The following is a 20,452-nucleotide window of genomic DNA, read 5'->3' as shown; positions in this document are numbered from 1 at the left end:
AACCGGAGCCACACTCACCTAAATCCCTCCCCATTTATCTGTGCAGCTCATTAGATATAGTGCTCTTGACTTATTAACGCCTCCGCCATCTCCCATGCACCCTCCCCCCTTTCCTCCAAAGTCAATCAACTAATAAGTAATCAGTCATACTTTTCTCATGATACTGATTGGAAAAAAAGAGCTCAAATTTCGTGAAAGGTTAAATTGCTGAGGGATAATCAATTCCACTTTGAGTGTTAGTCTCCATGTCCTAATGTAGACCTTGAGGCCTGTGTTCCATGATCCTCCCTGGTCCCAGAAACCACGTTACCACCTGTTGAATGAGTGGGGAATGGCCTACACAAGGCAGCTCCCTTTCTCCTTGAAATGGAAGTGTTTTATTGGGGGGATTTCTGTGCATTCATTGGCTTTGCTGCTCTTCCTTGCTTTTTTTGAATGGCGCTGTCAAGCGTTTGTCGTACTTTTTGTTATTTCACTTTTCAGGGTAACCTTGTAATACTCTTCTGTCCCACAAGATGGCATCATCTGATTCTTAATTCTCCTCCTCCCCCTCTTTTGTCAGTTGTATATTTCCTTCCTCTTTTTCATTCTAAGCAGGATCTTATGCATTCCTTCCTGTGGTCTCCCTTGCTGTCTTATCTCCCGCTGTCCGTTTTCAGACCACTAGCTTTACCGACCTCTACCTCCTGCATCATTTCCAAACCAACTTTGTGTTTTCTGTTTTGGATAACACCAAGCATGTAGACCAAGTAAAAATTGTTGTCTATTAACACTGTCACTATAGGCATGGCAGAAATAATAAATTTAGGTTCCTCTTAAAGTCTCTTGTGTATATAAGAAGTGGAGACCATCATAATCTCCCAACTACTTGCTAATTAGTTCTGAAAAATGAAATCCAGCAAAGAGGGGCTGGTTGCTATGGAGACGTGAAGTTTATGACCATAAAGCATGGACACCCCACACACACGCCACTGCTGACGTTGCTCATACTTCCTCTACATGAGCCATCTAGTTGATAAGATTCAGTTCATTTGGAAGTGTGGGTTTGGAGTAGTCTCAGGATGTCTGTGCCTCCATCAGCCCAGCGAGGATGAGTCAGACTAGGAACATGGTGTTCCTCCTCCTGCGTCTTGGCTCCAGCACTGGAGGTCTCTGGAGAGGCATTTGGCATTCCTTCTTCTCTTTGGAATGAGATGTGACATTGAACCCTCACACACTCGGCTCCAAAGCCAGAACATTTTACGAGAGACAGAGCCAGATATCTAGGAATCCTCCGGCTTGATTTTCAGTTATATGGCGTTAACTAACCTATGGTTTATTGTGTGCATACGTTTCTGAGTGTGGGTGTGCAAACACGTTTTATGTACTAGCGTGTGTGAGCTTTCTAGTGTTGTCTATGGTTTTTAACTTTCTCAAGCTAACTCTATTTCTGTCAGCCTGCTGGACATGGATGTATTTGCATTGTTTCTCTCATTTCCTTATCACTGTGGAGTATGTATTACCAAATGTGTTCTATTTAAGTTCTTTTTCTGTCTCGCTGCAGCCGGACCAGATCACCAGGCGCCGGTGGTTGCGCTTCCTTCCTTTCTGACTCCCCAGATGGTCTGTCCTCCTCCAAGTCCTCCTCTTCAAAGGGCCAGTCCTTCCTGCTGCGGGTCCTCAAGGCCGCGCTCCCTGTCCAGCTGCTACTCCTACTCCTCATCGGTCTGGCCTGCATGGTGCCCATGACTGAGAAGGACTACAGCTGCCACAATGCCAACAACTTCGCCCGCTCCTTCCATCCCATGCTACGCTACACCAACGGACCTCCGCCCATATGAGCCGTCCAGCTACCTACGCTTTGCCAAGGACTCCACTGACTCGTATGAATGTCTCCTTTTTCCACATGTGCCCTGTAGCAAAATACTCTTTCCCCTTGGGGAGCAATACCTTTAAAAACTTATTCAAAGGCTCAGATCCACCCACCCCCCAACGAAAGATACCTTCTGTTTTGAAGAGTTTCACTGACTCTGTCAACCCAGTTTCCATCGCCAGGATTAATGGACTTTGGCCTGGAACTTCCCCAACTCCAAATAATCGTGTTTTTTATTATCCTGACTTAAGTGTGTGTGTATATATATTTTTTTTTTTTTTTTGGGAAGTTTCCGAAGAAACTTGCAGAATCAATGAAAAACAAAGCATTATTTATGTACTCTACGTAGGGAGCCAAAGTCAACTGAGCTGTTTGTCCATTGAAATCAGTGCTGCTACTTCATTATTTTGTCGTCAATTGTTTCTTAGATTGTCGGCGAAGCTACGGCACCGCCGTAATATGAAGGATGTCATACCTGTAAACTGTAGAATAGGCAAAAGTTTGAGAACCAAACAAGGTCCTAAATATGAAGAGCATTCAACAATGACTCAGAATGTTATTTAAAGTTACACGTATTCTCAACAAAATGACCGAATAACACAAAACTAAAACAAAATATAGTGCTTTTTCAAGCATGTAAGGCAACTTAATGCTTTCGTTGACAGACCACTGTGTTATACCAGATACTCTACGGTGGGTTTCAGGTTATGATTGTCTCCTACCAAACAGCTGTACAGCTTTTGGTACAATTAACTCTTCGTATCATGATTGAGCTGAACTTTGAACCTGTAGTACTGATGCAAACCCTGATGAGGTACTGTACTGAAACCATCAGTAGATAGCCAGCAACTTTTTTTTCCCAAAAACAAAAGTATTTGTGTTTTTCGAATTTCAGTATTTAATCGATTGGTGCAACTGCAACAAAATGTAAGCTGGCTTGTTGAGAGATTCAAGTCAATTTGTATATTGGTATTTCAAATGCCTTTGAATACAGGCGGCTATTTTTTTACCTTCTGTTTGAGCATGCACTTAAGAGCACCCGGCTTTTAAGAAAGCCGGACAATCACTAGCGGTGTTGAAGTAGGTGGACATGACATCAGATAGTGTGCTTTGTAATAATAGCGGTAATATGAATGATTCTGAAGTGATGGAGACATCAGAATTACCGTGCTCTTAAAATCAAAACTGTAAAAATAATGAAATATGAAAATGGTTATTTATGTATGTACAGTTTGTTAATGCTAACTTCCTGAAAAATACTCCCTTTGCATACAATAAAATATCAAATGTGTGTTTCCTTGTTTTCTTGCTGTCAAAGTTGCCTTTTATAATAACATAGGCCGGAAGCCAGGACCAGCCCTCAGGATGTTTTCTGCTACCTTTTTTTCACTATTATTTCTTGTTAGCCTATACCTTGGGCCATCAGAAGTTGATAACGAGCACCCCCAACTCGGCCCCGTTTGGCCACAGGGGGCCAAAAACCCAATTTTTGAGCCATGTTCCTGGCGAAATTATGTACATGCAAATATTAAGGTACTACAATGGCATAAATAGTCATACAAGAATGAAATTTGGCAGAGAGTATCCTGATACATAGGGGGAAGCAGGAAAATATGATTCTGGGGCTTGCTGCAACTCAATTTTAAGATATCACCCACACCATCCCCAAAAAGACAAAAAAGTACTGTCCGCCTGACAAATTATCATCAAAATGATTATTCTTCAGCACTTTATGGTGAATATATATGCCTCACTTGTGTATAGACAACTTCCCTAGTTCTTAAGCTTCAATTTGAGCCCAAGATGACCTTTCTATCTCAAATATTACTCTTGCTGTGGCCGAAAGTCTTCACTATAGGCCTACAGTACCTCAAATATGAAAAAAGCAGATATGTATAATTTCTATTGCCATGGTAACTGTGGGCTGTATCAGAAGCAGCCTGAATACCACAAGGCCACCACAGATTGAAGGTATGTATTAGGTTCTAGACCAGTGACTAAGCATTGTAACAATGATTAGAATATTTATTAAACTGATATTTAACCACCTTAACATGATTTAAGCTAGTCTCTTTAGTTTTAGCTAGCTAGCAAGCACAATTCTGCAATCAAGCTAGCGCGATTGCAATACTCATGAGGTGTGTTGTAGCTACAGTTGGAATACTATCAGTCTGCACATTTGAGGTGATAAGAGAAATAATTGTAATGCAAAGCATTATATTTGAATCAATGTGAATTGGCACACTGAATAGTACTCCCTATTTCATTATTGCAATACTGATTTTAAGATGGTTGCATTGTTACAGTATATGAATCAGTCAAGATGCCAAAGAGACGACAAGATTATGAAGACCGGACACCTTGCCAGAGTTCTTCAAAGCAGAAGAAACAGCCACCGCCCCAGTCACCTCTGGGAAATTGCATTCTGCATGGTTGTAAGGGGACAGTAAATGTTAAGTTTATAGCCTTTTCTTCTAAGGCTGATCCATTTAATGCATTTACTGAAATCCACGACACGAAAAACAAACTTTTGACACAAACGTCTGACTGTGGTGGCATGCCAGATGTTTGTGACTCAATTCCTGATGAATTATCTGCTGATTGTGGGTATCATGAAAACTGTCGTCGCATTTTTTTCTGTAATGCTAACCGTGCTTTAGCAAGAAATTGTCAAGCAGAAAAATACGCTACTAGACCAACACGTGAGCATGTGGATTCTTCCGTTTTGTTTGGAAATTATTGCATATTCTGCAAAAGTGGCACAGTGAAGCAAGCTTCTGGCAATAGATATAGCTTGCAGAAATTCCAATCAAATGCATACAAAAATATTGAGCAAAAAGCTATGGAACTAGGTGATGAAGATTTGTTGTGCAAAATCCAGGGAGTTGATTTATTTGCTAAGGAGGCTCAATTTCATGACTGCTGTTGCAAGCAGTACTTAGTAAAGCGAGCACCTCAGCCTGACACTACAGCTGCAGCGGATGAAATAACTACAAAGAAGGGAATGATCGGTAAAGCTTTCAATGGGGTGTATGTTCATATAAAAACAGAAGTTATTCAAAAGGGTCAGGTTGTGAAACTTGCTCATCTTACTGTTTTGTATAATGAAACCTTGAGACAATTTGGAGAAGAAGCTCCTGCTCAGATAACAAGCCATAACCTGAGACTAAAAATCGAATGCTGTCCTGATCTCAAAGATAGTATCGACTTCTCATCTTGCCCATACAAAGACACATTAGTGTTTTGTACATCCCAAGAATCTATGAAGACAACAGTACGTTCAGCTTATGAGATGGGAATTACTGATTGGAGTAAAGAGATCAGCCATGACCTTCACAAGAAAATCCTAAAAGCCTTCAAAAATTCTGAACCACTCCCTTGGCCTCCTAGAGCTCAGGATCTCCCTGACCCAAAAGAGGAGATTCCTTCTGAGGTTTTCCAATTTGTTTTAAACCTAATCTGCGGTGAGAGGAAGCTATCATATCGGGAGGACAATCTGGCATCATCAATTTCTCAAGACATCTGCAGAGCAGTTACAGCAGGTCAATGGAAGATGAAGAAACACATCTTACTATGTATGACACTACGCCATCTCTTCCGATCCAAGAGCATCACCACTCTGATAAATAGACTTGGCCACTGTGAGTCCTACACATTGCAGTAGAACTTGAAACGGCTCTGGCAAATTCAATTGTGGAAAGTGCTTCATTAATCAGCAACTCAGATGTTATCAAGAGACAACCTGATGGAGCAGTCTTCCATTGTGACTGGGACAATTTTGATCAGCTAGTATCAGATGTATATGGGGCAGGGTCCATTCATACCACTGTAGGCATCTACCAGCAAGATCAAGGGTCCTGTGCAGATGCAGCAGCCCTGACCACAACACAGCCTACACAAGAGTCAGCCTACACTAATCCGAACACTCAACCTCCAAAAAAACAACGATCATTTAAAAGTCCTGTTCAGGAGTTGCCAACTTACTACAAGCGGAAACGATCTGAACAGCTAACTTGGAGTCACCCAATTCAAATAACACATCCACATACCACTCAAAATCATCAGAGTGATATAATTTGGGGCATTGCTCGTAAAATCAACTCCGGCGATCAGCACATCCCTGGTCTGTCAGGTTGGGTGTCTGTTACTGGCCGTTCTCCAAAATGCCTCACCACAATTTGGTATTATCCCATGATCAATGCTCCCATAACCGACTTGACAACCATTCAAGAATGCCTTAGATGCAGCCAAGTCGCATCCTCTGAAGCTGGACAAGAGTACACCATCAGTACATTTGACCTAGGTGTTTGCATGAAAGCCTACCCTCTAATATGGAATGAACCTGAAAAATATAAAAAGCACATCATCCTCATTGGAACATTCCATTGCTGTGGAGCTTACTTGAAAGGTATAGGCCGAAGATACTGTCAAGGGAGTGGATGGGTCGAAGTGGCTTTGGAATGGAGACACCATTTAAAAGCATTTGTTTTCCTACAGGTTCTTTAGTATTCACTTTTCATGTTCACTTCAGATAGCAGTAGTAAGCAGTACATATGAACATACTGTTAAATGCAATAAATTGCACTTAGCCCCGTTTGGAATGCTAGTGACTAAAAAATTAAATGTTCTCTGATTTGAGGTATAGAGAAGACTTTCGGCCACAGCAAGAGTAATTTTTGAAATAGAAAGGTCATCTTGGGCTCAAATTGAAGCTTAAGAACTAGGGAAGTTGTCTATACACAAGTGAGGCATACATATTCACCATAAAGTGCTGAAGAATAATCATTTTGATGATAATTTGTCAGGCGGACAGTACTTTTTTTGTCTTTTTGGGGATGGTGTGGGTGATATCTTAAAATTGAGTTGCAACAAGCCCCAGAATCATATTTTCCTGCTTCCCCCTATGTATCAGGATACTCTCTGCCAAATTTCATTCTTGTATGACTATTTATGCCATTGTAGTACCTTAATATTTGCATGTATACATAATTTTGCCAGGAACATGGCCCAAAAATTGGGTTTTTGGCCCCCTGTGGCCAAACGGGGCCGAGTTGGGGGTGCTCGTTATCAACTTCTGATGGCCCAAGGTATAGGCTAACAAGAAATAATAGTGAAAAAAAGGTAGCAGAAAACATCCTAAGGGCTGGTCCTGGCTCCCGGCCTAACATGGCACTGATAGATATTCTCCCTTCTGGTGCATAGAGGACTTTTCAAACTCACAAGCAAGCTATTGATGCTTGTGAGGTCTTTATGCGTGCTCAATAATCCAGATAAGGAAATCACAGAAAGTTGAATCAGTTCATCTGGGCACGTTTATTGACGTACGTTTCATCACTCATCTAAGTGACCTCTTCAGTCTTAACTGACTACAGGTATCCCCACCCTTATAAACAATACAGTGGCATTAACTAGAGTTACAGTGGCCATGTGTACTATTCACAGAGGATTTGGGAATAGTTGCAATCATCGCATTGCTGCGTCCGGTGGACCCAAGGACCACGGCCTTACTCGGAGCTGTGCCCGAAGATGAAACACCGAGGGCGGTCTGACAGGACGCGGGAGCGGGGCAAGCTAAGTGTTATGGTACTGCGGCGACACGCACACAACCGGAACTTGCAATTGCAGTAGCACAACGTGAAATGAACAGAGAAAACCAAACGCAGAACTGATATGAAAACAGAGGCGAGTAAACTGGCAGCTATGCTTACCGTCACTGCAGCCGTGAGCCGGTTCGGGACCCCCGCGAGGACGTCTCCTCTCAGTGGTCCGAAGAATACCGTCCCAGCTCCCGTGAGCGGCCAGTCCTGTTCATTGTAGATGGTGTTCCAAGTTTTGTGGCAGGATCTACAGTAATTCATCATATCCTTATGTACATCCAGCCAATAGAAATTGCGTATAATCTTGCGTCTTCCGGACACCAAGATGGCCGGCTCAAACGCTCTCGTGAGCCAAGCGCATCGCCTCTCTCCCGAAGCTACTGCACCACCTGTGAGAGCACTGTCCACTGTTCGTCAGCTGGGCGGCGCAGTGGGCGCCACTTCCGCATTAGGACACCATGATGTAAATAGTACCCTGTGCCCTGTGGCTACCTCTTGGCTTTCTTCTAACGACATGGCTGTCTTCCCGAGGGCTACTATAGAGGGCTGCTCACACTGAGCTTTAACCAGAGCTTCTCAAGTAACCCGACTGCCTTCCTCCATTCCAGGCATCTGAGCCAAAAATGTGTCAGACAGGCTCGACAGGAGGTTCCTCTACCTGAGCCTCTACCCGGGCCTTGTGGTGCTTCACATGGCTGTTCCTGCACAATAGGGGTAACACTTTCACGCGGAACTACCTTTGCTGGAGCGTCTTCGGGGTTACTTGGGTGCACCCGAGTGCCTGCCAGGACATTAACTAAAAGGAAGGTAACACCTTTCCCTGGGAGTGTCTATAACTCCCACGGCCACTACCTTAGTCACCAGCTCAGTTTCACACAAAAAAAATCTGTGCTTAGGAGCGAGAACGTAACGGTCACTAACCCCCTTGACCACAACCAACACCCCAGTGGCGGTGGGCGGTGGTAAATCCAACACTCCTTTCAGAAGTAGTGAATGGGCTGCTCCAGAATCTCTAAGCACCTTAACTGGGACCTCCGGACCATCCCCAGACACTGCAACTGTACCCTGAGATACAAAGCCCGTGTAATCTTTTAGTAGTGTAAACTACTAATAAGACACGTTAGTCCCTAGCTAACGGGTCTGACCCTTTAGCCGAGCCGTTAGTGATGTCGCCTTGTGGTGCAGTACACCCCGTATCGAATCCCGCACCGGGCAAGAAAATAACCGGTTACAGTAGTTCCTCCTCAGAGGGATCCACAACCCCCCCAGATTCTACTACAAGTTTGATGCAAAACACCTACACAGGCTGCGGGCTTACTAGCCTCCTTGTGCTGCAACCTCCGGCAAACAGACTTAATGTAGCCGGGGTTTTTTTTTTTTTTTTTTTACAATAGAAGCAATAAACCTCAGTTCGAGGAGGTTAGCCTGGACCCGTTGAGGTCGGTCAGAAAACTTCTTAAAGCCAGAAGCATTTTTCCCTGCCGCACCATGATGTCGTTCAGCTTCCTTATCTTGTCTGAAAGATCTTCCTCTATCAGACATGCTACGGCGAGTTAGCTCCTACTGGTCAGCTAATGTGGCTGCTTCGCCGAGATCTTTCTCGTCCCGCTCATTAAGATACATTTCTATGGGCTGGGGCACACGCCTTAAACTGTTCCACTAGCACAAATCCACAGACGCCTTCAAAAGTGGCCAGCCTAACACCAACCTGCCTAACACCAACTCCCGTCTCTTAGCTAACTCCAGAAAAGATTAATCACTTTTTCTTTTTAGGGACCGGAATTGCTGGCGGTACGCTTCCGGAACTAACTCATACACCACTAGCACGTTTTTCTTTACCACGCCATAATCCTTATTTTGCGTGGCAGCTAAAGCGGCATATGCTTCCTGAGCTCTCCCTTCCAAACCCCCCTGAATCAGCAATATCCACTTGTCCTGTGGCCATTTCATCTCCTCAGCAATCCCCTCAAAGGCTTCAGAGAAAACACCCACGTCGGTTGCACTGAACTTGGGTATTAGCCTCGGACAGCTAGTGGGGTCAAAGCGGCTTTCTGGGACCTGCCGCAAGGCAGGGTCTTGAGACAGCACTTTGTCTCTTTCTAGTGCCAGGCAGACTTGCTCAGTGTTTTGCTCCTCCCCTTTTAATTTAATCCGGGGCTTCTCTCTTTCTAGCTCAATTCCCCCCACTTCCGCCTTCCTCTTCTCCTCTTCCTGCTTGTGCCTGGCTGCCTACTCCTTCTCTGGATCAGGTAGAGTCAAGCACCCCGACTGACCAGAGGAGGCGCTGGTTCAGTGACCTGGACACAGCCACGTTTGGCTTCCCACCCTCAAACACGGCCAATTGTGTCTGTAGGGACGCCCGACCAGGCTGGAGGTAACGCGGGGATTCGAACCGGCGATCCCCGTGTTGGTAGGCAACGAAATAGACCGCCACGCCACCCGGACGCCCCTGATTCTCCTTTCCTGTAATGCTGATGAAGTGTAATACTGGATCAGCTGAGCTAATCCCATGTCTGATGATGTGATATTTTGGTGAGGCTGTCAGTATGTAATTACCGAGGCGCACAGGTCAGGTTTGGAAGCCACATTTAGAATTAGACGTGCACACTCGTGTTCTCTTCAGCAAGCGTTTAGACATGTTGCCTATGCAGTACTTCTATGCTGGTTTTGTCATTTAAAAAGTGGTATGACCTCTTGGAAGTTTTCCAAGTGGTGCTCGGTTTTATACTCTTCAGCTGTATGGTACTTGTGCTGATGGGGTGCCGCGTTGAAATAAGCATTTACACACACAGGCGAATGGCGAGACATGTTTTAATTGTTGACATTGTTTGACAAATTTCAAATCTATGTTCACAAGGTTTGTCTGGTCGCAAAATCCTCCAACAAGTAAAGGGTGGCAGGTGACAATACTAAGTATAACAGAGAGAGAGAGAGAGCTTTCCTTACAAAAGAACACGAAGCAATTTATTTTCATCTCAACCATGGAATAGGAATAGTAACCGTGACCATTCATATCATGCTGTAAGTTGACTATTTGAAAAATAAAAGGCCTGATGGCGTGTAAAAATTTGCATATATTTTCATTTCATTTTTGATTTTCCTCCAAAATTCGACAGCCTATGTAACAAACCATCCAATTTCATAAAGAACTTGGTAATGAAAATCTCACAAAATGTCACTTTTCAAAATATGGAGCAGTTTTTTTTTCTCTTTACAAAGATTTGCTAAGAAAGAACAACCTTTTTCTATATTAAGTTTGACTGTTGGCAATGATGCGTGTCACTTGTGTTTTCGGATAAGAGGATTTTTTTTGTGTGCGTGTGAATTGCAAATCCAGTCCCAAGATCACACTGTAATCGTAGATGAATAGAAACCAATGGTGTCTCTCATGAGATTGAATTGTTGGATGATAGCATAAAGACAACCCCTCGCTCTCTTTCTTTCTCTCACATACACATCTCTCTTTCTTGCTCTCTCTCTCTCTCTCTCTCTCTCTCTCTCTCTCTCTCTCTCTCTCTCACACACACACACACACACACACACACATACACACACAACCATCTCTCTCTCTCTCTCTGTCCCCTCTCACTCTCCCTTTCATTCTTGTTCGCGCGTACACACACACACTGAAAGCAAAACCAGTGCATGAACACTTATTCTCATGCAAACATAAAGAGAAGGCCACCAAAGCACAAACCAGTGTGGACAGGTTTACAAAACCCCGCGCCAGCGTTGGACTTCCACTATTCCCTAATAAAATCTCCAAGGTCTGACCCCTCAATTAATTCAGTGCTTGAGAATTAGTGCAGCAAAGGTGATGTCCTCAAGCAGTTCATTTCCGAACCGGAAAAAAACAAAAACAGTTTGTCCAGACAGGTTTAAGTTCTATAACATTGTGTGTGGGCAATTTAAACAAGGCACGCGAAAGAAAAGAAATTATACATTCATAGTTCACATCAGCATAGTGTAGTTTGGCATGCAGTCACACTTAATATGCAAGAGTGGAAACAATGCCCAGTTTCCCCTTGACCCAACAAGTGCACTTTAAGTCAAGGCACCACTTGTGAGTCCAGAGAGTTTTACATACAGATGAGAGAAACATCTAGCAGCGCTTTACTTTGAATCACTGTAGCACGCCACATGTCTTAACACTTGCTGCTTTGGAAATAATAAGCTGTAACATTTTGCCTTAGGGACTGACTCAAAAATCACAAATGTAATGAAAGGCAGCAGAGGCAGAACTTCATTCAAGCACAGACTGTCATGATTTGGGGCAGTGACCAACATAGCTAAAATGATAGAATCCCTTAAATTAAAAGACAATCAGCTCACATGAAATGAATTTGTACACAACCTTCACCTAGCAGCCAGTCCAACACCCTCAGACTGTGTGTAATATTCCATCCATCAAAGGGACTTTTGACATATATACTATCTACAAAGGTTGGTGTCTGCTGTGTTTCACTGGATTGGTGTGTAGTTGTCAGAGTGGGACACACCATACTGGAGTACCCCTGAACCTGGTGCTCTGGTCAGGATGTCATTGCTGCCCCAGGGTCCTATGCTGGAGGCCATAGAGCTGCTGCTGCTGGTGGTGCTGGTGCTGGTGGTGGTGGTGGTGGTGGTAGAAGGCTCTCTGTCACCCTGGAGCTGAGCTGCTTTGACTGGGCGATGGAGGCGATGAGCGTCCAACATCTCTAGGAGCAGGTCATACAGAGGCACTTTGTTCTTGCACTTCATGCTGTAGAGATGCCCCATGCCTTTGTTACTACAGGAAGCAGAAAATCAGCAGGCACAAAGAGCTTTGAATATTTGATGAGAGGTTCTGACTTTGCAATAAGGAGTATTTTGTTCATATAGGCTCACATTCCTCTCAAAACTATTGTGCGACCAAATCTCACCATGGCAAATTCATACCAATTTGCACCAAAATCTTTCCCCCAAATTCCCAAATGAATCCATAAATGACTTTTCCCACCCCACCCCCCCTTTTCTCCCCAATTATACTTGGCCAATTACCCCACTCTCCCGAGCTGTCCCATCACTGCGCCCCCTCCTCTGCCGATCCAGGGAGGGCTGCAGACTACCACATGCTCCCTCCGATACATGTGGAGTCGCCAGCCTCTTCTTTTCACCTGACAGTGAGAAGTTTCGCCAGGGGGACATAGCGCAAGGGAGTATTACGCTATTCTCCCCAGTTCGCCCTCCCCCCGGAACAGGTGTCTCAACTTACCAGAGGAGGCACTAGTGCAGCGACCAGGACACATACCCACATCCGGCTTCACACCTGCAGACACGGTCAATTGTGTCTGTAGGGACGCCCGACCAAGCCGAAGGCAATACGGGGATTCAAACCGGGATCCCCGTGTTGGCAGGCAACGGAACAGACCTCTACGCTACCCAGACACCCCCATGACTTTTCTCATTTTAAGTGTAGCTCACACCTACTCTCTAAATCAGCAGTCTTCCATCCTTCTCCTGGAGAGCTACCATCCTGTCGATTTTCCCTCCAAACCTGATTTAACACCAGACCCGCACAAAGACCTTTAGAGGGATTTTAGAAGGGTAGCTGCTCAAAGTTAGAGGGCCACCTGGAGCAAGATCTTCAAATAGCAACATAATTTCCAGCATAACCTGTTGAGTTATTGCAATCCATATTCACATATAACATAACATGGAATCTAATCACATTGTACAATATCATTACACCCAAGAATAGGCATTTCAGACAGACAGACAGACAGACAGACGGACAGAGACAGAAAGACAGACACACAGACAGACACACAGACAGACAGACGGAATAGACAGATAGATAGATAGATAGATAGATAGATAGATAGATAGATAGATAGATAGATAGATAGATAGATAGATAGATAGATAGATAGATAGATAGATAGATAGATAGATAGATAGATAGATAGATAGATAGATAGATAGATAGATAGATAGATAGATAGATAGATAGATAGATATTAAGAAGCGCCTGACTCTAAAGGTAATCGGGAAAAAATTACGAGAGGGGTAAGCAGAGTTAAAAACACCCTTCCCAAAATCTTATATCCCCCTCCTCATTTCGTCCCTGTTGCCATTAGAGTCCAATATTTTTAGGGGATGATAGCAGAGTTCATCTGTCACTAGAGTGGATTTAGTGCATGTTCAAATTACAAAGATAGGAGGAGGGTATCATTTTGGCAGGAATAAAAACAGTCTTTTCAAAATGTACCCCTCCCCTTACTCATTTTTTCCCCCTGTTGTCATGAAAGAGAAGTAATTTTAGGAGTGTGTAACAGAGACCAGGATGTGTCATCAGAATGAAACTTTTCTGTAATATTGCAATTATATCCAGGCTCTAAAATAAATCCAGATTCTCTTCTGCAGATACCCTATTTATCATTAAGTCCTCATACTGGTGAGGTTATTATAGATAACATTCATTTGGGCCAAGTGCTTCTGAAAAATATTTTCATTTTAGTGTAGGAGAGAACAGCAGAATACTGAAACATATAATGAGACCATTGCAGCCTACACAGTGGCTGAGATTCCTAATGATCCTCCACAAAACATTAAGAATCTGGAATCCTGGTAGGGAGTGAAATGTTGGCATGACACCAGGGCAGGCAAGGTCACGTAATGTAAACCGACTGGCGTCAGGCACCAGCTAGGACATTGTAGTTACACCGATCAGCCAAAACTTTACAACCACCTACCTAATATTGTGTAGGTCCCCCTCATGCCACCAAAACAGCTCTGACCCATTGAGGCATGGCTTCTACAAGACCTCTGAAGGTGTCCTCTGGTATCTGGCACCAAAACGTTAGCGGCAGATCCTTTAAGTCCTGTAAGTTGCAAGGTGGGGCCTCTGTTGATCTGACTTGTTTTTCCAGCACATCCCACAGATGCTTGAAATATAGAGAATTTGGAGGCCAAGGCAACACCTTGAACGCTTTGTCATGTTCCTCAAACCATTCCTGAACATTTTTTCGCAGTGTGGCAGGGCGCATTATCCTGCTGAAAGAGGCCACTGCCATCAGGGAATACCATTGCCATGAGGGGGTGTACCTGGTCTGCAACAATGTTTAGGTAGGTGGTACATGTCAAAGTAACATCCACTTGAATGCCAGGACCCAAGGTTTCCCAGCAGAACATTGCCCAGAGCATCAAGCTGCCTCCGCCGGCTTGCCTTCTTCCCATAGTGCATCCTGGTACCATCTCTTCGCCGGCTAATGACACACACATACCTGGCCATCCAAATGATGTAAAAGAAAATGTGATTCATCAGACCAAGCCACCTTCTTCCATTGCTCCATGGGCCAGTTCTGATGCTCACGTGCCCATTGTAGGCGCTTTTGGCAGTGGACAGGGGTCATCATGGGCACTCTGACCACCGGTCTGTGGCTACGCAGCTGCATACACAGCAGGGTGTGATGTTCTGACACCTGTCTATTATGGCCAGCATTAACTTTTTCAGCAATTTGAACAACAGCACCTCTTCTGTGGGATTCCCACTAAGCTGCTCAAGGAGGTATTTTCAACTATCAGCCCCATTATTCTGAAAATTCTTAATAATTCTCTGGCCTCCGGTTCTTTTCCAGACAGTTTTTAGTATGCCATTGTTCACCCATAGCTGAAGAAACATTATTTAGATCCCCTGTCCCTAAGTAACTACAGACCAATCTCCTATTTAAGGTTCTGGAGATAGTAATTTCTTCTCAATTGATTTCTTTTATGAACACTAATACTGTTTTTAATAGTTTTCAGTCTGGTTTTATAGCACTTCATAGTACCGAGACAGCTCTAGTTAAGGTCACTAATGACCTACTTCTGACTGCAGACAGAAGTGACTGCTCAATTTTAGTTCTTTTAGACTTAAGTGCTGCCTTTGACACATTCGATCACAACATTCTCTTACATTGCTTAGACAAAATTCTCTTACATTGCCGTTTTGGAGATGCTCTGACCCAGTCGTCTAGCATCACATTTGGCCTTTGTTTAAGTTGCTCAGATCCTTACACTTGCCCATTTTTCCTGCTTCCAACACATCAACTTCAATAACTGACTGTTCACTTGCTGCCTAATATATCCCACCCCTTGACAAGTGCCATCGTACTGAAATAATCAATGTTATTCACTTACCTGTCAGTGATTTTAATTTTTTGGCTGGTTGGTGTATACTTAAATGATTAATTGTTAAACGTTCTTGATAAGGGTCATGGGTAGTCCTTCACCAAAAAACCAACAAAAAACACCTTGACAATAGGGCACCATATCAAGGAGCAAAGGGGGCATGTGCCACCCACAGGCAGAGCCCTTTTTGGCCCCCAGCCCCCAGGCTTAACACACCTGATTCAATTCCACAAGAAGGTCTCGGTGAACAGGTCATAAGTAGAAACGTGTTCAGTTACAGTTGGGGTAAACCAACAAAAATCATTATTTGCTTTCCCACCCGTATTCCAACAAATTCCACCAATTGGTGGTCATGATAAGGATTAAGATTTGAGTTAAAGGTTAAGTAGTGGACAAGTTGAGGTTTAAGGTTAGATAGGTTGAGGTTAGGGTTAAGTTTTAGTCCGATTGTCATCGTGTTGAACAATCTGTTGGAATACAGGTGGGGGAAAAAATAACACCAACAGGATGGGTGCTCTCCAGGAGCAGGGCTGGAGACTGCTGCTCTACATAATATCAGTTTCCCTCATCAGTAAAGACAGATTTGAAGAGGTTATCTTTCTTAAAAAAGAACCCACCCACTGAAGATGCACAAGCCAGTGCATTCTTAGTGCCGGTCTCAAGCCTGGATAAATGGGGAAGGTTGCGTCAAGAAGGGCATCCGGCATAAAATCTTTGCCAAATCAAATATGTGGCTCATAAATAAGATTTCTATAGCAGATCGGTCTAGACCCGAGTTACCAATGACCGCCACCAGTACTGTTGGCCAGCAGGGTGCCGGTAGAAACTATGCTAAAGTTGGGCGAAGGAGAAGGAGAGGGGGAAGGCATGTCCAGAGGCAGCGAGAGAGGAGGAAGAGTAGGAGTGTGGAGGTGAGAGTCGAAATGTTGGCACTATGACTGGTAAAGGGAGAGAGCTGGCTGATATGGTGGAAAGAAGAAAGATAGGTATAGTGTGTATGCAAGAGACCAGGTAGAAGGGGAGTAAGGCCAGGAGCATCGAATGTGGGTTCATACTCTTCTACTATGGTGCAAATGGGAGGAGAACTGGGGTAGGGGTAATTCTGAAGGAAGAGTATGTCAAGAGTGTGCTGGAGGTGAAGACAGTGTCAGACAGAGTGATGAGTATGAAGCTGGAAATCGAAGCTGTATTGATGAATGTTATCAGTGCATATGCCCTGCAAGTTGGGTGTGAGATGGAAGAGAAAGAAGAATTCTGAAGTGAGTTGGATGAAGTGGTGGAGAGTGTACCCAAGGGAGAGTGAGTGGTGATTGGAGCGGACTTCAATGGGCATGTTGGTGAAGGAAACAGAGGTGATGAAGAGGTGATGGGCAGGTATGGTGTCAAGGAAAGACATGTGGAAGGACAGATGGTGGTGGATTTTGCGAAAAAAACAGAAATGGCTGTGGTGAATACATATTTCAAGAAGAGGGAGGGACACAGAACACAGGGTGACGTACAAGAGTGGAGGAAAGTGCACACAAGTGGACTATATCTTAGGCAGAAGGTGTGATCTGAAAGGGATTGGAGACTGCAAGGTGGTGACAGGGGAGAACGTAGCTAGGCAGCATCAAATGGTGGTCTGTAGGATCACTTTGGAGACCAAGAAGAATAAGTGAGTGAAGACAGAGTCAAAGATCAAATGGTGGAAGTTGAAGAAGGAAGACTGTTGTGTGGAGTTCAGGGAGGAGTTAAGACAGGCACTGGGTGGTAGTAAAGAGTTGCCAGATGGCTGGGCAAGCCCTGCAGAAATAGTGAGGGAGACAGCTAGGAAGGTACTTGGTGTGTCACCAGGACAGAGGAAGGAAGACAAGGAGACTTGGTGGTGGAATGAGGAAGTACAGCAAAGTATACAGAGGAAGAGGTTGGCAAAGAAGAAGTGAATCCATAAATGACTTTTATGGATTCACTTCTTTTTTTCCTAACATGTTGCTGTTTTGATGTCTGACTGCTGTTTTGATATAACTGACTGTTGTTTTGGTATAACTGACTGCTGTTTTGATATAACTGACTGTTGTTTTGATATAACTGACTGCTGTTTTGATATGTCTGACTGTTGTTTTGATGTCTGACTGCTGTTTTGCTATAACGGACTGCTGTTTTGATATGTCTGACTTCTGCTTTGCAATAACTAACTGCTGTTTTGATATAACTGACTGCTGATATATAGTGCGCTTTTACTTCAGCACTGGTTTTGCTCTTAGATGCTTGTTTAGAGAGAAGATGCACTTATGACCTCTGATGACTAGTAGTTCTCCTGATTTCCTACGTTAAATGCACTAATTGTAAGTTGCTTTGGATAAAAGCATCAGCTAAATGACAGTAATGTAATGTTATGTAAAGAAGTGGGATAGTCAGAGAGATGAAGAAGGTAGACAGGAGTACAAGGAGATGCAGCATAGAGCGAAGAGAGAGGTGGCAAAGGCAAAGGAAAAGGCGTATGGTCAGTTGTATGAGAGGTTAGACACTAAGGAAGGAGAAAAGGACTTGTACCAATTGGCTAGACAGAGGGACTGAGCTGGGAAGGATGTGCAGCAGGTTAGGGTGATCAAGGATAGAGATGGAAATGTGCTGACAAGCGAAGAGAGTGTGCTGAGAAGGTGGAAGGAGTACTTGAAGGGCCGAGGAATGAAGAAAATGAAAGAGAGAGAAGGTTGGATGACGTGGGGATAGTGAATCAGGAATTGTGGTGGATTAGCTAGGAGGAAGTGAGGGCAGCTATGAGGGGGATGAAGAGTGGAAAGGCAATGGGTCCTGATGACATACCTGTGGAGGCATGAAGATGTTTCAGTGATTCAGGATATGTATGAGGGAAGTGTGACAATGGTGAGGTGTGCAGTTGGAATGACAGATGGGTTCAAGGTGGAGGTGGGATTACATCAAGGATCGGCTCTGAGCCCTTTCTTGTTTGCAATGGTGATGGACAGGTTGATGAACGAGATCAGGCAGGAGTCTCTGTGGACTATGATGTTTGCAGATGACATTGTGATCTGTAGTGAGAGTAGGGTGCAGGTTGAGGAGAGCCTGGAGAGGTGGAGGTATGCACTGGAGAAGAGGAATGAAAGTCAGTAGGAGCAAGACGCAATACGTATGTGTGAATGAGAGGGAGGACAGTGGAATGGTGAGGATGCAAGGAGTAGAGGTGATGAAGATGTATGAGTTTAAATACTTGTGTCAACTGTCCAAAGTAATGGGGAATGCATAAGAGAGGTGAAGAAGAGAGTGCAGGCAGGGGGGAGTGGGTGGAGAAGAGTGTCATGAGTGATTTGTGACAGAAGGGTACCAACAAGAGTTAAAGTGAAGGTTTACAAGATGCTTGTGAGACCAGCTGTTATATGGTTTGGAGACAGTGGCACTGGCAAAAAGACAGGAGGCGGAGCTGGAGGTGGCAGAGTTGAAGATGCTAAGATTTTCATTGGGAGTGACAAAGAAGGACAGGATTAGGAATATTATATTAGAGGCAGAGCTCAGGTTGGATGGCTTGGATACAAAGCAAGATTGAGATGGCTTGGACATGTGGAGAAGAGATGCTGGGTATATTGGGAGAAGGATGCAGAATATGGAGCTGCCAGGGAAGAGGAAAAGAGGAAGACCAAAGAGGAGGTTTATGGGTGTGGTGAGGGAGGACATGCAGGTGGCTGGTGTGCACAGGACAGGAAGGAATGGAAATGGATGATCCACTGTGGCGACCCCTAATGGGAGCAGCCGAAAGTAGTAGTAGTAGTAGTAGTAGTAGACCTTTCTTAAAAAAGAAAAACAGCTCAGGCTGGACAATTACCCCCTGTTGGCTCCATCCATATCAAAAGGGTTCTTCAGTGGGCCGCTCTGATGGCTGAGCAGAATAAACCGCCGTTCTTGCAATCCGCTCGTCATGTGGCTGGGAGGTTCATATCCCAGACTCGCTGTAACCAGTCACAGCCAGAGCGTCCACAGGGTAAGGCATTCATTAGGCCACCCTTACCCGAGGGATAGTGGGTGTAGATCGGTGTAGTGTTTGGGGACTCGTCGTTCTCATCCGGGCGCCTACAGCCAAGCAACTGAAAGCATTCTCCCTACGTCTCCTTCGCGGCCCGAAGGTAATACAATCCATGCGAGGCTTCAGCATGTAAAATAGTGAGAGCAGCCGACACGAGTTTGAAGGAAGCTGGTGTTACGACTATCTCCTTCCAGTGGAAACGTGAGCCAGGGGAGTTATTCGACAAGAGTTCCGGCCATATGCCATTGGGTTAATTGGGTGGGATAAGGGGAAAAACTAGAAATGAATTTATTTTAAAAAAAGAAAAATGGTTCTTCAGTGAATCCTACATTGACGTTCTTTCCTAACCGCAGTAGGACAACATAGCAGTTTGGTGGAGAACTGAGCATGCTGTGTTTGGGTTGAGTTAACCATGGAACATTTAAACACAAATTTATGACTGAAACTACTATTTCCGTGACCAACTGATCTATTAATCATTTTTCCATTAAACGATAAATAACTTTGTCTATAAATTGTCAAAAAAAAATACTGTCAAATGCTGATCCCAGTTTCCTGCAGCCTAAAGTGATGTCTTCAAACTGTCTGCCCTGACCAGTTACAGTCACCTTTTGTTACAGGTCTTAAACCTCCCTGATTGGAGGCTGGAATAGCTGGCACAACAGATGAATGTAATGAAGTACCTGTCAGAATAGAAAAATGGTACCTAAGAACCTGATTAAAAACCCCTGAATTAATTGATTAATTAACTAAAACTGCAAGCACCACACAAGTAAGAATAGAGAACAATCTATTATTCTTAAAACTGACCCTTTGTGGGCCTTTAGATTGGTCCACTCACCCACCAACAAGAGGGTT

The 20,452-nt window shown here is 44.1% G+C and overlaps 2 protein-coding genes across 2 annotated transcripts in view; one reads left to right on the top strand and one right to left on the bottom strand.

The window, feature by feature from the left end:
* LOC130125269 (nesprin-1-like) overlaps positions 1-3,143 on the top strand; it is a 63,180-nt gene extending 60,037 nt beyond the window's left edge. The window contains 1 exon segment of the mRNA XM_056294797.1: positions 1,544-3,143. Coding sequence (XP_056150772.1) covers positions 1,544-1,820 — 277 coding nt within the window. The 3' untranslated portion in view covers positions 1,821-3,143.
* Positions 3,144-10,253: 7,110 nt separating this feature from the next.
* esr1 (estrogen receptor 1) overlaps positions 10,254-20,452 on the bottom strand; it is a 29,127-nt gene continuing 18,928 nt past the window's right edge. Inside the window, exon 10 of the mRNA XM_056294725.1 lies at positions 10,254-12,217. Coding sequence (XP_056150700.1) covers positions 11,911-12,217 — 307 coding nt within the window. The 3' untranslated portion in view covers positions 10,254-11,910. The remainder of the gene's footprint in view (positions 12,218-20,452) is intronic.

This window comes from Lampris incognitus, chromosome 15 (genome assembly GCF_029633865.1).
Source record: "Lampris incognitus isolate fLamInc1 chromosome 15, fLamInc1.hap2, whole genome shotgun sequence".
In the NCBI taxonomy this organism is placed as follows: domain Eukaryota; kingdom Metazoa; phylum Chordata; class Actinopteri; order Lampriformes; family Lampridae; genus Lampris; species Lampris incognitus.
Note: the sequence above shows the minus strand (reverse complement) of the source record. Positions and strands in the feature narration are given on the sequence as shown.